The 16,482-nt window shown below is 38.7% G+C and overlaps 1 protein-coding gene across 20 annotated transcripts in view; it reads right to left on the bottom strand.

Moving 5' to 3' along the window:
* The window catches only part of LUC7L2 (LUC7 like 2, pre-mRNA splicing factor), a 92,455-nt gene that overhangs the window by 15,384 nt on the left and 60,589 nt on the right, over positions 1-16,482 (bottom strand). For all 20 annotated transcript variants that reach the window (XM_077145251.1, XM_077145181.1, XM_077145106.1 and 17 more), the window contains one exon: positions 3,380-3,556. In XM_077145251.1, coding sequence (XP_077001366.1) covers positions 3,380-3,556 — 177 coding nt within the window. The remainder of the gene's footprint in view (positions 1-3,379; positions 3,557-16,482) is intronic.

Raw genomic sequence — 16,482 nt, 5'->3', positions numbered from 1 at the left:
ACTTCGGGTATTTATGTGATACCCGAAACTCACAGTTAGAGTTCTGAAGCTATGAAAGTTAGCAGTACCCAATACAGGAACTGTTTAAAAAGTTAAAAAATTGATCAGATATTGAGTACAGATGTGAATGAAGCTGATCTGGATAAGACTACGCTGTTTCAGAAAACTGGGTAAAGGATGATACCATTCATATTTTAAAACTTCAACTTGTGTGTGAGACTAAAGGGTTAGATGTTTATTTGGTGCAAAATTTATACTTTGGGTAGTACATTTCCTAATTGTATGGTCAGTTTAATCGAACGCCATAAGTACATGAATCTTGACTAGGCCACAGAGATCGTGTTGGTTTGTCCAGGTTAGTGTGATGTCCTGATAAATCCCAGAGTAATCTGAACAGTACTTGAAAAATCCCCTTGGGGGAAAGGGGAGAAAGGAGGGAAAATTCAACTTTCTCATTTGGAGAATTTCTGATATTCTCTCAAGCAGTGAGAACAACCAAATCAATAGGCTGAGCCCTCAATCTTGGGGTCTGCCTCTATGAAAACTATCCCTGCAAAGGATAGGATAAGCCTACTTAAAATTAGGCCTAAGAGTCACCGTCAGAGAACCTCTTTTGTTGTTCAGATGTGGCCTCTCTAACTCTAAGCTGTCAGGGCAAGTGAACTCACTGCCCACCCCAATCCCCACCCCCACAATGGGACATGATTCCCAGGGGTGTAAATCTCCTTGGCAATGTTGGATAGAAATCCTGGGGAGGAGGTGAGACCCAGCATCAAGGAACTGAGAAAATCTTCTTGCCCTCTAAGAGGGGGAAGAGAGAAATGAGGCAAAGATTTCAAACAGAGTTGAGAGGTTATCCTGGCAGTTCTTTTTTAAATTGATTTAAAAAATATATACAACAACAAAAACGTTCTTAACATATGATAATTCTGCTCTACATATATAATCAGTAATTCACAATATCATCACATAGTTGTATATTCATCATCATGATCATTTCTTGGAACATTTGCATCTATTCAGAAATAGGAATAAAAAGACAACAGAAAAAATGCATACATACCATACCCCTTACCCCTCGCTTTTATTGATCACTAGCATTTCAATCTACTAAGTTTAACCTTTGTTCCCTCTATTATTTATTTTTATTCCATATGTTTTACTCGTCTGTTGATAAGAGGTAGATAAAAGGAGCATCAGACACAAGGTTTTCACAGTCACACAGTCACATTGTAAAAGCTGCATCATTATACAATCATCTTCAAGAAATACGGCTACTGGAACACAGCTCTACATTTTCAGGCAGTTCGCTCCAGCTTCTCCATTATACCTTGACTAACAAGGTGATATCTATTTAATGCATGAGAATAACCTCCAGGATAATCTCTTGACTCTGTTTGGAATCTCTCAGCCACTGACACGTTACTATAATCTCTTGACTCTGTTTGGAATCTCTCAGCCACTGACACTTTACTGTGTCTCATTTCCTCTTTTGGACGAGGTTTTCTCAATTCCTTGATGCTGAGTCTCAGCTCATTCTAGGATTTCTGTCCCACGTTGCCAGGAAGGTCCATGCCCCTGGGAGTCATGTCCCATGCAGAGAGGGGGAGGCCTGTGAGTTTGCTTGTTGTATTGGCTGGAGAAAGAGGCCACATCTGAGCAACAAAAGAGGTTTTCTTGGGGGTGACTCTTAAGCCTAATTTTAAGTAGTCTTGAGCTATCCTTTGTGGGGTTAAGTTTGATACGAACAAACCCCAAGATTGGCAGTTATTCTTATGCATTATATAGATATTCCCTTTTTTAGCTTATGATGTACAAAGTTTCAGTGGCTGAGAGATTTCAAGCAGAGCTGAAAGGTTATCCTGGAGGTCATTCTTTTGGATTATATAGATATCCCCTTTTAAGGTTATGGTATACTGGAGTGGCTAGAGAGAAGTATCTGAAACAGTAGAGCTGCATTCTAGTAGCCTTGTTTCTTGAAGATGATTGCATAATGATATAGCTTTTACAATGTGACTGTAACAACCTTGTGTCTGATACTCCTTTTATCTAGGGTATGGACAGATGAGTAAAGAAATATGGATAAAAAATAAACAAATAATGGGGGAACAAAGGTTAAAATAAACTGAGTAGATGGAAATACTAATCGTCAATGAGAGGGAGGGTTATGAGGTATGATATATATGAATTTTTCTTTTTTATTTCTTTTGCTGGAGTGATGCAAATGTTCAAAAAAATGATCATGGTGATGAATACACAACTATGTGATGATACTGTGAGACACTGTACACCATGTATGGTATGTTTGTATGCTAAGTTTTTACATTAAAAATGTTAAAATCAGAACTCACTATTAATTGCAAATATGGGGAAGAACCTAGATGTTTCTGCTTGCATGTTATTTTAAATGTCAAATTATGTGGGTTTATTCCAGTGATGATATTGCATTAAAATGACAATTTATGCAGTGTTTCCCAATTTTAAACCAGTCTTCAATTTAAACTCATGACAAAAGTCCAGACTAACAGGATTTTTAACAACTAGTTCAGAATAATTAAATGTAAATTGATTATACTTACTTACTCTGCCTTATGTTATCTCTTCAAAACTGCTATCACACTTTTTTGTTTATCCCCACAAAAGAACTCAGTAGATAAGTAAGAACTTAAGTGTGGCCTTTCTCACAAAGGTCTATATAAATATTTAAATGACAGTGATTTTTCTTTTTTCAACCTAAGCCCTTCATGAAATGAGGGCAGGAATATAAAATAAACTAGACATTTATGAGCTTGCTATTTAAAGAAAAACTTAAAATATTTCAAGTAACTATGTGATTCAATATCTCAAATATATAGGATAGTAACATAAACTTTATTGAAAAGATAACAATGGGAATTTTAGGGGACTTTGTATGAAAGAATTACTTTGAAATCCAGTTTGACAGATCCTAATTCAATATCATTAATCAACATAAAATGTAACCTCCCAAAACAAGATTGTATTTAAACTCATGACAAAAGTCCAGACTAATAGGATTTTTAACAACTAGTTCAGAATAATTAAATGTAAATTGATTATACTTACTTACTCTGCCTTATGTTATCTCTTCAAAACTGCTATCACACTTTTTTGTTTATCCCCACAAAAGAACTCAGTAGATAAGTAAGAACTTATCTACTTATTGTATTTAAAAGTATGCTTTTCAGTCATTCATTGAATAGCTGGCATGTCCATCTGTAACCCCACAGCATTCACTATATAGTGTTGAAAGGTAATAAATATAACTAAGTCAAGGATACTGAATAAAAACAAAATTAATATAGACAGAAAGAATAAGTAACTAAATAGGATAGTGAGGGTTATAAATTTACCACTATACCTTTAGTTCTTCAAGCTTCTCTCTTATTTCAATAAATCCCAGGTGCAGTTTACCCCCAAAATGATCAGCCAGTCGTCTGTCATTATCATGTAGACCTAAATAGGCAGAGCAGACTTCACAGACTCGAAGTTTCTGCTGCTGGAAACTGGAAGCTGGCATAGAATTCCGATAAACTTCCTAGACAAAAGTGGAAAGTGAGAAAATCACTGAGCACATAAACTTCATTAAAATATAATACAACTAAGCCAAATACACTATGCTTATATCAAAACTGTTTTCTAACGCATATACAAAAGCCTGGCTTTTTTGTCATGAAAATTAAAGATTTCCTTTAACCCCCATCCTCTATTCTTAGAACTTTTACACTGGAAGGGGAAGATCATCACAGTCTCAAATACCTTTTGCTGAGAAAGTACCAAAATTCTAATATGATACAGAACACAGCTTTCTGTAAAGGCTTCCTCAGGGCTTTTAAAGTGTTCAGTTCCTTGTAGGTTTTGTTAAAAATGAGACATAATAGCCCCAATATTATACATTAGTGAAGGATAAAATTACCCATGCTTAATTACCCATTACAGAAGGAATGCCCTTCTTCTGTATATAAATGATAAGAGACAAATGGGTGTGTTACTCAATATTCAATCATTTTATTTATGTTAACTTCATTAATAAAATACAAATTCATGGTTATGCCTACTTTCCCTTTTCCTTTGTAACAGATTCCTGGTTTTTAAGACAACAACATGCCCAACCCAAAACACTACATTTCCAAGTTTCCATGTAGCTTCAGCTAAGGGGATTAAGTGGAAATTACAGGATATATTTGTTTTATCTTCTCTTTTTTTCCTCCTTTTATTTATTTATTTTTTATTTATTTTTTGTATATAATTTACCAAGGTGTAACTCTAACGTGGGAGAGAGAGGCTGGGATAAGCCAGGACCTGGCATCAAGAGATTGAGGAAGTATTCTTGACCAAAAGGGGAAAGAGAGAAACGAGGAAAAAAATAAAGTTGCAGTGACTAAAATATTTCAAACAGAGTCAAAGAGGTTATCCTGGAGGTTATTCTTATGTATTATATAGATATCCCTTTTCAGTTTATGGTGTATTGGAGTGGCTAGAGGGAAGTACCTGAAATTGCTGAGCTGTGTTCCAGCAGCCTAGATTATTGAAGACGATTATATAAACGTTTATAATGTAACTGTGTGATTGTGAAAAACTGTCTGATGCTCCTTATATCCAGGGTATGGACAGATGAGTAAAAAATATGGATATAAATAAATAAATAATAGGGGAGAAAAAGGGTAGGGTACAATCAATTGGGTGGATGGAAACACTAATAGTCAATGAGAGGGAGTGGTAAGGTATACGGTATGTATGAGTTTTTTCTTTTTCTGAAGTGATGCAAATGTTCTAAAAAATAACCATGGTGATGAATACACAACTATGTGATGATATTGTGAGTCACTGACAGTATAACATTATAGAAAGTATGTGTGTGAAGATTTTTCTCAATTAAAAAAAGAGTCAAAAGACTTAGAAAAAAATCACCAATATAACCTTGGGTCAATGCTTGATGAGAAAGAGAATATAGCCATAGTCTCAAAGTGTCAATACCAAGATATTTATTAATTTCAAAAGGGAAATACAGTACTTCACAGTGGAAAAATAACCAACATTACCAGAAATGGGATAAACCAATATCATGTGCCTTATGATAAGATACAACATCACTTCTGTGGCATTCCTGCTAAAACTCTAAGGGGAAACATCAGATAAATCAAAACTAAATGACATTCTTGAGATAATTGGCCTGTAATATTTTCCAAAGCAGTCAAGGTCATGTCAGACATGACAAAGACTAAGGAATGGTTCCAAATTAAAGGAGACTATGGGAAACATAACTAAAAGCAGCAAGTAACCTTAGACTGGATACTGAATTAAGAAAATATTTTTTCTTTTACTATAAAAAACATAATTGGGACAATTGGTAAAATCTGAATAAAGTCTTTAGATTAATAGTATTATTTCAGTATTATCCTTTTTGATAATTACATTATTGTTACATAACAGAATATTCTTGGTTTTAGGAAATATACATTGAATTATTTATAGAGACATCATATCTGCAGCTTACTGTCAAGTGGAACAAACACCCACATACACAGAAGATAGAATAATAAACCAAATGTAAAATTCTGGACAGTCTGGGTAAAGGATATGGATGAAGTCTTTATAATTTTTAATTTTCCTGAAAACATTTCAACGTAAAAACCATGCACACAGACACATGAAGATGAGTCAACTAAATTTTTGCTTTTTGTTCTTCTTTCCCTTGCAAGAAAGGTAAGGCTTAAGACTTAGCTTTGTTACTGATAACCTACAAATTGATAAGCATAAAGATGAAACTACACAGTAAGGATGGATTAATGTAAAGCCAGAAGTATCCTGTATCCTAGATGATATCATAGAGCTGCTGAATGGCCCTGGACTCCCTGGTCATGATTATTCATTAAATGAGAAAAGTAAAACTTTTAAAACTAAGCCAGTATAAGATAGATACACCGTAATGGGCAGCTCAAGATCAAGGGCTTGGACTACTGACTTGGGAGTCCCTAATGTTTGAGGCAGTTATCAGGGATTTCCTGGGTGGCAAGGTTTAATAGGTCCATATTTTTAATCCCATCCCTCAAGGGAGTTTGCCAATAGTTTTTAATTATCTGCTCAACATACTCTGGGATGTATATGGGTATTACATTAAGCTATACAGAATTACAAGCCCTTGTTCCCATTCAAGGCTTCATGTGTTTAGGCTGTTTCAATGATCTATCCAGACAGGCTGAGTTAGATTATGTGCTACAAAAAATTTAGGTTTGGGACAAAATAAAGCTCTAGCCCCTTTGATCTCATACAGTAGGTGAAGTTCTAAGATACAGACAATGTCCTTTTTACCCGTGTATTCTGATTTACCTTAGCTCAACCTGATTGGTTTCATTCTAATCTCTAACTGGAGCCTGATCTCTTCTTCAGTTCAACAGTTGTTGTATGTGGCAATGTGGACCTTCAGAACTACAGCATTCCTACTGTGAGTCTTAGGTGTCACACAGGTACCCAAAATTCCAGGAAAATACCAGATTATACATATATAGTATAGCATCCCCAAATCTGGAAATAACAATTACAGCTCCAGACTAATGTTATAAAAGCTTACAATCTAGGCCCCAATTTTCTTTGAAGGATTTTCTAGAAGAAACTACACAATATTTGTATCACATAACATCCCCCAGGTTCAGTCACTTCATTACATGCTGGCCAGATGATTTTTGATAAGGGTGTCAAGTCTACTCAGTGGGAAAAGAATAAAAAGAAATGGTGCTAGTTTCCTAATATAACTTATGTGGACAGCTTAATTGTACACCATAAGTACATGGAACTGTGAGTAGGGCATGAGATTTTGTAGGTTTGTCCAGAGTGATGCCTAGATAAATCCCAGAAGGATTTGAACAGTGAATAAAAGAGTATTTGCAAAGTCCCCTTGGGGGAATGGTGAGAAAGGGGGAAAATTCAACTTCCCCAAGTGGAGAATTCTTGATATTCTCACAAGCAGTGGGAACAACCAAAGCATAGGCTGAGCCCCCAATCTTGAGGTTTGTTCATATGAAACTTACACCCGCAAAGGATAGGCTAAGGCTACTTAAACTTAGGCCTAAGAGTTACCCCCAAGAGAACCTCTTCTGTTGCTCAAATGTGGCCTCTCTCTCTCAGCCAACACAAGTAAACTCACTGTCCTCCTCCTCTCTACATGGGAGATGATTCCCAGGGGTGTGGACCTTCCTGGCAACGTGGGACAGAAATCCGAGAATAAGCTGGGACTCAAGGGATTTAGACAACCTTCTCAATCAAAAGGGGGAAGAGAGAAATGAGACAAAATAAAGTGTCAATGGCTGAGAGATTCCAAACAGAATCGAGAGGTTATCCTGGAGGTTATTCTTAAGCATTAAATAGATATCACCTTTTTAGTTAAGGTGGAACAGAGGCTAGAGGGAACTGCCTGAAAGAGCTGTGTTTCAGTAGCCATGTTTCTTAAAGATGAGCATATGATGATAAAGCTTTCACAGTGTGACTGTGTGATTGTGAGGGCCTTGTGTCTGATGCTTCTTTTGTCTACTTTAATGGGGATTGAAGATGGATAAATAAAAGCGGAACAAATGTTAAAATACATTTAGTAGATTGAAATGGTGGTGGTCAGTGGTGGGGAGGGTTGGGGGTATGGTATTTATGAATTTTTTTGTTTTCTTTTTATTTCTTTTTCTGAATTAATGCAGATGTTCTAGGAAATGATCATGATTACGCATATACAACTATGTGATGAAAAATTTAATTAATTAATTAAAAAAAAAAGAAATGGTGCTAGGAAAACTAGCTCTCTACATGCAAAAGAATGAAGGTAGACCCCTACCTCATACTATATGCAAAAAGCAACTCAAAATGGATCAAAGACATAAATGTAAGAGCCAGAAATATAAAAATTCCTAGAAGAAAACACAGGGAAACATCTTCAGGACCTTGTTTTAGGCAATGGTTTCTGAGACTTTACATCAAAAACAGGAGCAACAAAACAAAAATTAGATAAATATGACTTCAGCAAAATTAAAACGTTCTGTGTATAGGATCTTATCAGGAAAGTAAAACAACAACCTACAGAATGGAGAAAATATTTGGAAACTACATATCTGATAAGAGTTTAATACGTACAATATATAAAGATATTTTACAACTTTAATAGTGACAACCATTCTTTCACCATTGATGCTGTGGCTGGCACCGCCCTCAATGACCACTCTGTCAAACTCGTTTTCTGGTATGACAAATGCAGTAGGTAGTGGATCTTATGGGCCACATGAATTCCAAGCAGTGAGAGTCCTCTGAGCCACCAGCCCCAGCAAGAGCACAAGAGGAAGAGAGAAGTACTGAGCTGCCGGGGAGACCTCACCCCAACACAATCAGGCAACAATGAGAATCTCCCTCTCTGACATAGTTTTCATTCCAGGTACCCTAAAGAAGAGGAGGGGATTAAAGAGCAAAGAAGCAGAAAATTCACAAATACATGAAGGTTAAACAACAAACTCTTGGGCAGGCAATGGTGGCTCAGTGGTAGAGTTCTCGTCTGCCATGCCCAAGACCTGGGTACACTTCGCAGTGTTTGCCTATGTTAAAAACAAAAACAAACAAAAAAAAACACCCAACAAACTCTTTAACAATTGGTGAGTCAAAGATGAAATTGCAAGATAAATCAGTAAATATCTAGCGATGAATGAAAATGAGAACACAACATATAAAAATGTATGGACCACTAAAGCACCCATGGATCCCTAAAAAGTACTTTTTAATGATGAACTTTAATGGAAGAACTTGGCAGATTCTATTCTAACCAAATGATCAAAGCTAACATTACTAATAATGGGATAAATTGATAATGTCTGCTTCTTGATATGATATACTGGTATGAATACAGCATCATTTCTGTGGTATTCTGACAAAAATGTATCTCCTGAATCTAATCAAGAGAAATAAACCCAAATGAAAGACCATTTCACACAATAAATGGGTTGTACTCATCAAAAATATCAAGTCATCATAAAAAAGAAAAGACTGAACTGTTTCAGATTGAAGGAGGCAGCCAAATGCAACATGTGATTCCACACTGAGATGCTGGAACAGAAAGGAACTTTATTGGGGAATCAGCTAAATTTGTATGAGGTCTGCAGATTAGATGACATTATTATATCAGTGAAATCTGATTTTGATGGACATAAACTGTACTATTATATGTCTCCTTGTTTTAAGGAAATACAAACTAAAATATTTAGGGGAAAAAAGAGCTGCTACAGAGTTTTACATGTGGAAAGGACAATAGACAATAGGTCGAAGCTGCATAAACCAATAAGGATCTTTGGTGAGGGTCAGGACATAGACAAATATATATGCAGTACTATAGTATTTTTGTTTTCTAACTCAACTTTTTACTTTCTACAGCATCTAAAAGACATATGTACAACGTGTAATGATCAATCAGTGGTGCTGGACTCAATGTATAAACATGTAATTTATGACAAGTACTACAAGAAGATGGGGGAATGGGATATAGGAACAAAGTTTGTGTATATTATTGAAGTTAAGTTGTTATCAAAGCAATGATATTGGCATGTGATATATATATATATATATATATATAAATATATATACATATAAAAAAATATGTATGGGATGCAGCAAAGGCAGTGCTGACAAGAAATTTATTGCCCAAAACGCCTATATGAACTTGTTCAGAAGGCTCAGACTTTTGAGGTGACTTAGCTGGGCCCTCGTGTGCATGAGCTAATAAAACCCACTTCCCAAAACTGTGGATCCTTAGTCTCAGCCTGTTCTAACTTCGCGGAACGTTCCTGGAGGCCTGCGGCCTCGTTCCTGGTTTTCGCGCTACATTTCTGGGGACTCGTCCAGGATTTGAGGCAGGTGTACTGTCACCTCCCTCGCCCATGGCAGTGGTGGCACCCTGACTTGAGACCCGATGGAATCCAGGGCCGGCGGCGGGGCATTTCCCCGTCTCTCGGATTCCTGAACTCCCTGGATGGGGGGCCTGTCACCGCCAGAGGGGCAATGGATCTGGGACAGTTTCTGGAACCAGGTTTCTGGGAGCACCGCCTGCCTGTCTGTAATCCCAACAGCTGTCAAAGCCGTGAGGAGCATCCTATAAATTCACCACTCTCAGGTCAAAAGGGCCACTGCAGACCACCCCTGGGGGTGAACCCCTGATCCCGAACATCTGAGATGCACTGTCCTCCGGGAGCCACTGTGCCCTTCTCCATCGCAGCTGAGACGAGCTGACCAGCTGGCGACTGAGGCCAGAGTGACCATCATTGCCCTGCTCTAGCTCACCGGAAGCAGCTAGTCAACGCACGGCTGAAGCCTGAGGAGACCTCCGAGCCCTGCCTCAGTCACCCCAGAAGCTGACTGATCTACGCAGGGCCAAAAAGTAGAAAATCAACACATTGGACATCCCGGCCTGCTGGGTCTGTGGACTGTCTTTTCTTGTTCTTTGTATTTGTCTTTCATTTAGCAGTTTCAGCCCTCCTGGAAATAGGTCCCCTGGAGTTCTTCCTGAAAACCAACTTTACTCTAATTTGATGGAATCCCTCTCACCTGGGTAACTTCCCCCTTCCTAGCTACTGCTCAGTGTGTTTGTCTACACTAATATTGTAAAAAGGTTTTTAGGATAGAAAGTAAGTCACTGTTTATAAGAGTTAAGTGCTTGATGTTTAACCCCTTGCTTGCAGACACAAGTCTATGAGGAAATGCAGATTTGGGATTTCAGGATCTGGAACTACAATAGAAGCTGAGTATGCAGATAAAACCCAATGAGGTGTGAAAAAAAAACACTTGCTTAAGGGAAATTAACATCCTAGCCTTAGAAGTATTTACTTCCTGGAACTTGTTTTTGCCTTGTATAGCTTTTGCATGCAAACAACCTATATCGTCTTTCTTGCTAGTAAATAATTTTGTACTTGGTTGAAAATATGCCCCAGTATACTATAATCCCACCTCACCAGGTTCAATAATGCTGTTTTTGTTACTCTAGGATGGCAAAACCTGAGAAAGCCTCCTGGGAGCTGGTGCTAACTTTATCTCTTGCCCAAAAGTTATGAGCTAAGCCTTCACTGAAGAAAAAGAAAAAAAAACATGGGCTCCCAAAAGCATGTAACCAAAGCTATTGCCCCATGAGCAGGTGAAAAAACCCCAAAGCAGGTACTGGGCATAGAGGCCAGGAGGCATAGGCTGTCAAAGAGACAGATCAGACCCTCTCAGGGGTTGTTACTGCTCCCTCACTTGCACACCTCGTACCACCCTGCTTGGCCCTGGAAGATGGCTGGTTAGCCAAAGACGGGTAAGATACCTCAGGGGAGGAACAACCTAAGACAGGCACCGTCCAAAAGGGGCCATCAGGAGAAAACTTGAGGCCAACAGAGGGAGAACACAGACCTTTACCCACCCCCCCCCCCAACTTCACAGGGGCCTAAACCCTGCATGCCTACATTGTTTCCCATGCCCAGCTGAGATCGGAACATACCGACACTTGCAGTTAAGTAAATAAAATGAAATATAAGTGATGCTATAACCCCTCCTTAAAAGTCGGGGTAAGCATCAAAGGGGGGAAATGTAGCAGGCAGGCCTTTCCGTCTTTCTGGTTTAGCTGTGCTCTCTATTAAAAAATCCCCAAACCCCCTCCCTCAGCCTTCAGGAACTGGTAAAGATGCACATAGGCAAAAGAAGACATTCCTGGGGTGGGGACCTCTCAACAGTTCTCAACTTAAATCAGCCAATTGTGTACCTTGTCTTTACCATGTCAAAAAGTCTATAAAAGCTAAGGTTGCCTTTTGTTCGGGGCTCAGACTTTTGAGGTGATTTAGCTGTGCCCTCGTGCACACGAGCTAATAAAACCTACTTCCCGAAACTGCGGAAAAAAAACAAACTTGTTCAGAAGATCAAAAGTAGTAAAGACAATGTAAAATTTAACAAGCCAAAAAAGTGATCAGACAGCCTCTAGAGAGATGAGTGAAGCTGATCTGAATAGGACTAAGATAAATTAGAACACTGGGTAAAGGATACACAGTCCATATTTTCAAAGTTCAACCACTGTGCAAGAACAAAGGGAGAGATGTTTATCTGGTGCAAAATTAATATTCAGGGTAGCACATTATTTGGTCAGTTTATTTGAACACAATTACATGGAATCTTGAATAGGACATGAGCTCTCGGTGTTTTTTTTTTAATTGTTTTTTATTGATATGTATTATATATCTACCTACATGTAATCATCCAAAGTGTACAATCAATGGTTCACAATATCATCATACAGCTGTGCATTCTTCATCACAATTGAATTTTTCTATTTTATGAAAAGTAACATAAAAAAGCAGTAAATTTCTAAGCACACTGCATCAGTTAGTTGTAGAACCAATTTCAGAGTTTGGTATGGGTTACAATTTCACAATTTTAGATTTTTACTTACAACTGCTCTAAGATACTAGAGACTAAAAGAAATACCTATATAATGATTCAACAATCATACGCATTTGTTAAACCCCATCTTCTCTGTTATAACTCCATCATCAACTTTGATCTTTCTCCTACTCCTCAGAAGTAATTGGGCTGTGCCCATCCTAACTTTTTCATGTTGGAAGGGGCTGTTGATAATAAGAGATAAGGGGATGGAACTAGTTAATATTCTAGAGAAGCTGACCCCTCTACATTGCAGGATTTATCTGGTCCAGGGACCATCTGGAAGTTGTAGGTTTCTGGAAAGTTATCCTAATGCATGGACCTTTACAGAAGCTTATATAATGCCTCAGGTGTTCTTTAGGATTGGCAGGAATGGTTTTGGTTGGGATTTGGCAAGTTACAGTAGGTAGCAATGTCTAACCGAAGCTTTTGTAAGAGTGACGTCCAGAGTAGTTGCTCGATTCTTCTTGAGCTCTCTCAGCCACTGATAGCTGATTTGTTACACTTCTTTTCCCCCTTTTGGTCAGGATGGCATTGTTGATTCCATGGTGCCAGGGCCAGGCTCATCCCTGGGAGTCATCTCCCATGCCGCCAGGCAGTCTTTCATTCCTGGATGTTATGTTCCACGTAGGGAGGAAGGCAATGATTTCACTTGCAGAGTTGGGCTCAGAGAGAGGCCACATCTAAGCAAAACAAGATGTCCTATGGAATTTACTTTTATGCATACCTATAGGTAGGCTAAGCTTCTCCAGTACCGACATAAGCTTTACAAGAGCAAGCTTCAAGATCCAGGGTTAATTACCAAACTTTGCCAACCTGCAAGCAAAATTAATCCTGTTAACCCTAAAAAACACTTAGGGCTTGTGCCGGTTTGAAAGGAAGCATGCCCCCTAGAAAAGTTATGTTTTAATCAAAATATCATTTGTAAAGGTAGAATAATCTCTATTCAATATTGTATGTTTGAAACTGTAATCAGATCATCTCCCTGGGTGATGTGATTTAGTCAAGAGTGGTTGTTAAACGGGGTTAAGGGACAACATGTCTCCACCTATTTGGGTGGGTCTTGATTGGTTTATTGGAGTCCTATAAAAGAGGAAATATTTTGGAGAATGAGCTGTTCAGAGAGAGCAACACTACGAAGCAGGAAATCCACCAGCCAGCGACCTTTGGAGATGAAGAAGGAAAACGCCTCCTGGGGAGCTTCATGAAACCGGAAGCCAGGAGAGAAAGCTAGCAGATTACACCATGTTCGCCACGTGCCCTTCCAGATGAGAGAGAAGCCCTGACTGTGTTCACCATGTGCCCTTCCACTTGAGAGAGAAACCGTGAACTTCAGTGGCCTTCTAGAACCAAGGTATCTTTCTCTGGATGGATGCTTTTGACTGGACATTTCTACAGACTTGTTATAATTGGACATTTTCTCGGCCTTAGAACTGTAAACTAGCAACTCATTAAATTCCCCCCTTTAAAGGCCACTCCGTTTCTGGTATATTGCATTCTGGCAGCTAGCAAACTAGAACAGGGCTCTACCTGACATTCTACAAAAGTTTCACATACTGAAATTATCTTCTAGAACCCTACAATCTCCAGATGGGTTCCCAGGCCCACAAGAACTGACAGGGGCGAGCCTAAGAACAACAATGAGTTCCATCTCTCTATCCCTTATTATCGACACCCCTTTCCAACATGAAAAAGTTAGAATGGGCAGAGCCCAAATACCCCTAAAGATTGGGTGAAAGATCAAAGGAGAAGGAAGAGCTGTAACAGAGAAGATAGGATTTAATAAATGAGTATGGCTGCTAAATCATACGGATATTTGTTTTAGTCTTCAGTGTCTTAGAGTGGCTAGAAGGAAAACCCTAAAATTGTGGAACCCATATTAAACTCTGAAATCTGTTCTGTAACTGCCTGTTACAATGAAATTTGCATTTTATTGCTTTTTTCTATATATGATATATTTCATAATAAAAATTACTTTCTGTGAAACGTATCTCACAAGCATCAAGTTGTGCTGGTTTGAAAGTGTTGTGTACCCCAGTAAAGCCCATATTCTTTAATGCTTATTCAACACTGCTGGGTGGAATCTGTTTGATTAAGCTGTTTCCATGAAGATGTGACCCACCTGGACCTTTTGATTAGGTGGTTTCTATGGAGCTGCATCTCTACCCATTCTAGGTGGGCCACTTACTTTAAGAGGGAACCATTTTGGAGAAAGCTACAGAGCCCACAGAGCAGGAGACCTTCGGAGATGCAAAAAGAAAGAAAACACCCCTGGAGAAGCTGTTTGAAATGAGAAACCAAGGACCTCAGCAGATGTCAGCATATACCTTCCCAGCTGGCACTGGCCTTTCTTGAATCAAAGTATCTTTCCTTGGATGCCTTAGTTTGGACATTATTATGGCCTTAGAACTATAAACTCACAATTTAATACATTCCCTTTTTAAAAGCCATTCCATTTCTGATAAATTGCATTCTGGCAGATTTAGCAGACCAATTCACATTTTGGTACCAAAGAAGTGGGGTGCTGCTGCAGTCTGCAAATACCAAACATGTTGGAACAGATTTTTAAATGGATAAGGGGAAGATTCTGGGGAAGATTCTGGAAGAGCTGTGAGGATTTTGCTAAGAGAAGGCCTGAATTGCTCTGAAGAAACTGCTGGTAGAAATGCAGACTTTAAAGACACCTCCAATGAGGCTTTAGACAGCAATAATGAACGTGTTGTTCCAAACTTGATGGAAGGCATTCTTTGTGGATGGAAGGCAGAATTTGAGAGTGATGAACTTGGATATTTAGCAGAATAAATTTTCAAACTAACTGTGGAAAATGAAGTTTGGCTGATCCCTGCAGCTTATAGTAAAATGCAAGAGTTAAGAGAGAAGCTGAGAAGTGAACTCTTGCGTACAAAGAAAGCAAATTGGTGGTCTGGAAAATTCTGAACTTCTAGGAAGTGAGACCCCTTCCTAGGTCTCATGTGAGGATTTAATCAAACATGGAACCAAAAGCCATTACTGGACAAGCAAGGACTTAAGATGGAGTTATCCAGAAAGGATTTGTAGAAAGTCCTTTTGTTTGACGGGCATGATTCCAGTGAATGGCATAGAAAACCAGTAAATGTTGTGAGATCTGTATAAACAGAACCACTGCTGGACTGGACTAAAAGAGACAGAAAAGCGAAAAACTGAAGGAAAAATAACTTAAATTGCAGAACCATGGAAAGTAAGGTGTGAAGCCAAGAAACCCTGGGCCAGGAGGGTGGACCCATACAAGCACATGAGGAAGGTAAGTTTGCCCCAAAGGCAGAGGGTGGGAGTTTCAATATCCCAGTCTTGGAGAGGGTAGAGCACATTCCCTGAGGATTGGGGAAAGCCTTGCTGCCACCCCATCATTCTGCTGAGGTTGAGGGTGTGCCTGGGAGATGAGAACCCAAGTGTTCTCCTGATTCTTGGAAAGGATAGAGCTGAGAAAAAGGTAGTCTCCCCAATGTCCTTCAAGGTTACAATTCTCACTCCAGGGTTTGGAGAGAACCAGGCAGCTGTGTAGGCCCTTATAAAGGATGAATCTGTCTCTTTCTAAAGCCCTGAGAATAAATGAGTCTTGAAAATGAATGGAGTATGCCCTGTAGGCCTTAAGAACTATTTGGGTCCAGTGACCCCTGTGTTCCTTCCAATTACTCCCTATGGAAATGAAAACATGTATTCTATGACTGTCCCTCCTTTGTAGGTTGGCAGCAGATAAGTTGTTCTGAGTTTTCCAGGTCTATAGTCAGAGGAAGATTTTGCCTTAGGACAGACCATGCCTGTAGATTTTGTGACTTTGTATTGTATTTGTATTGTTACTGAAATAGTTTAAAGTGTTTGTGATATTGTAATGGAATGAATGTATTTTGTATATAAAAAGAACATGTCTTTTTTGGGGTCCAGGGGGTGGAATGTGGTTTGAAACTGCAGTGTACCCCAGAAAAGCCATGTTCTTTAACATTCATTCAATATTGGTGGGTGGATCTTTTTTATTAAGTTGTTTCCATGGAGATGTGTCTCCACCCA

This window comes from Tamandua tetradactyla, chromosome 1 (assembly GCF_023851605.1).
Source record: "Tamandua tetradactyla isolate mTamTet1 chromosome 1, mTamTet1.pri, whole genome shotgun sequence".
NCBI classification, from domain to species: domain Eukaryota; kingdom Metazoa; phylum Chordata; class Mammalia; order Pilosa; family Myrmecophagidae; genus Tamandua; species Tamandua tetradactyla.
This window is presented reverse-complemented; position numbering and strand designations above follow the sequence as displayed.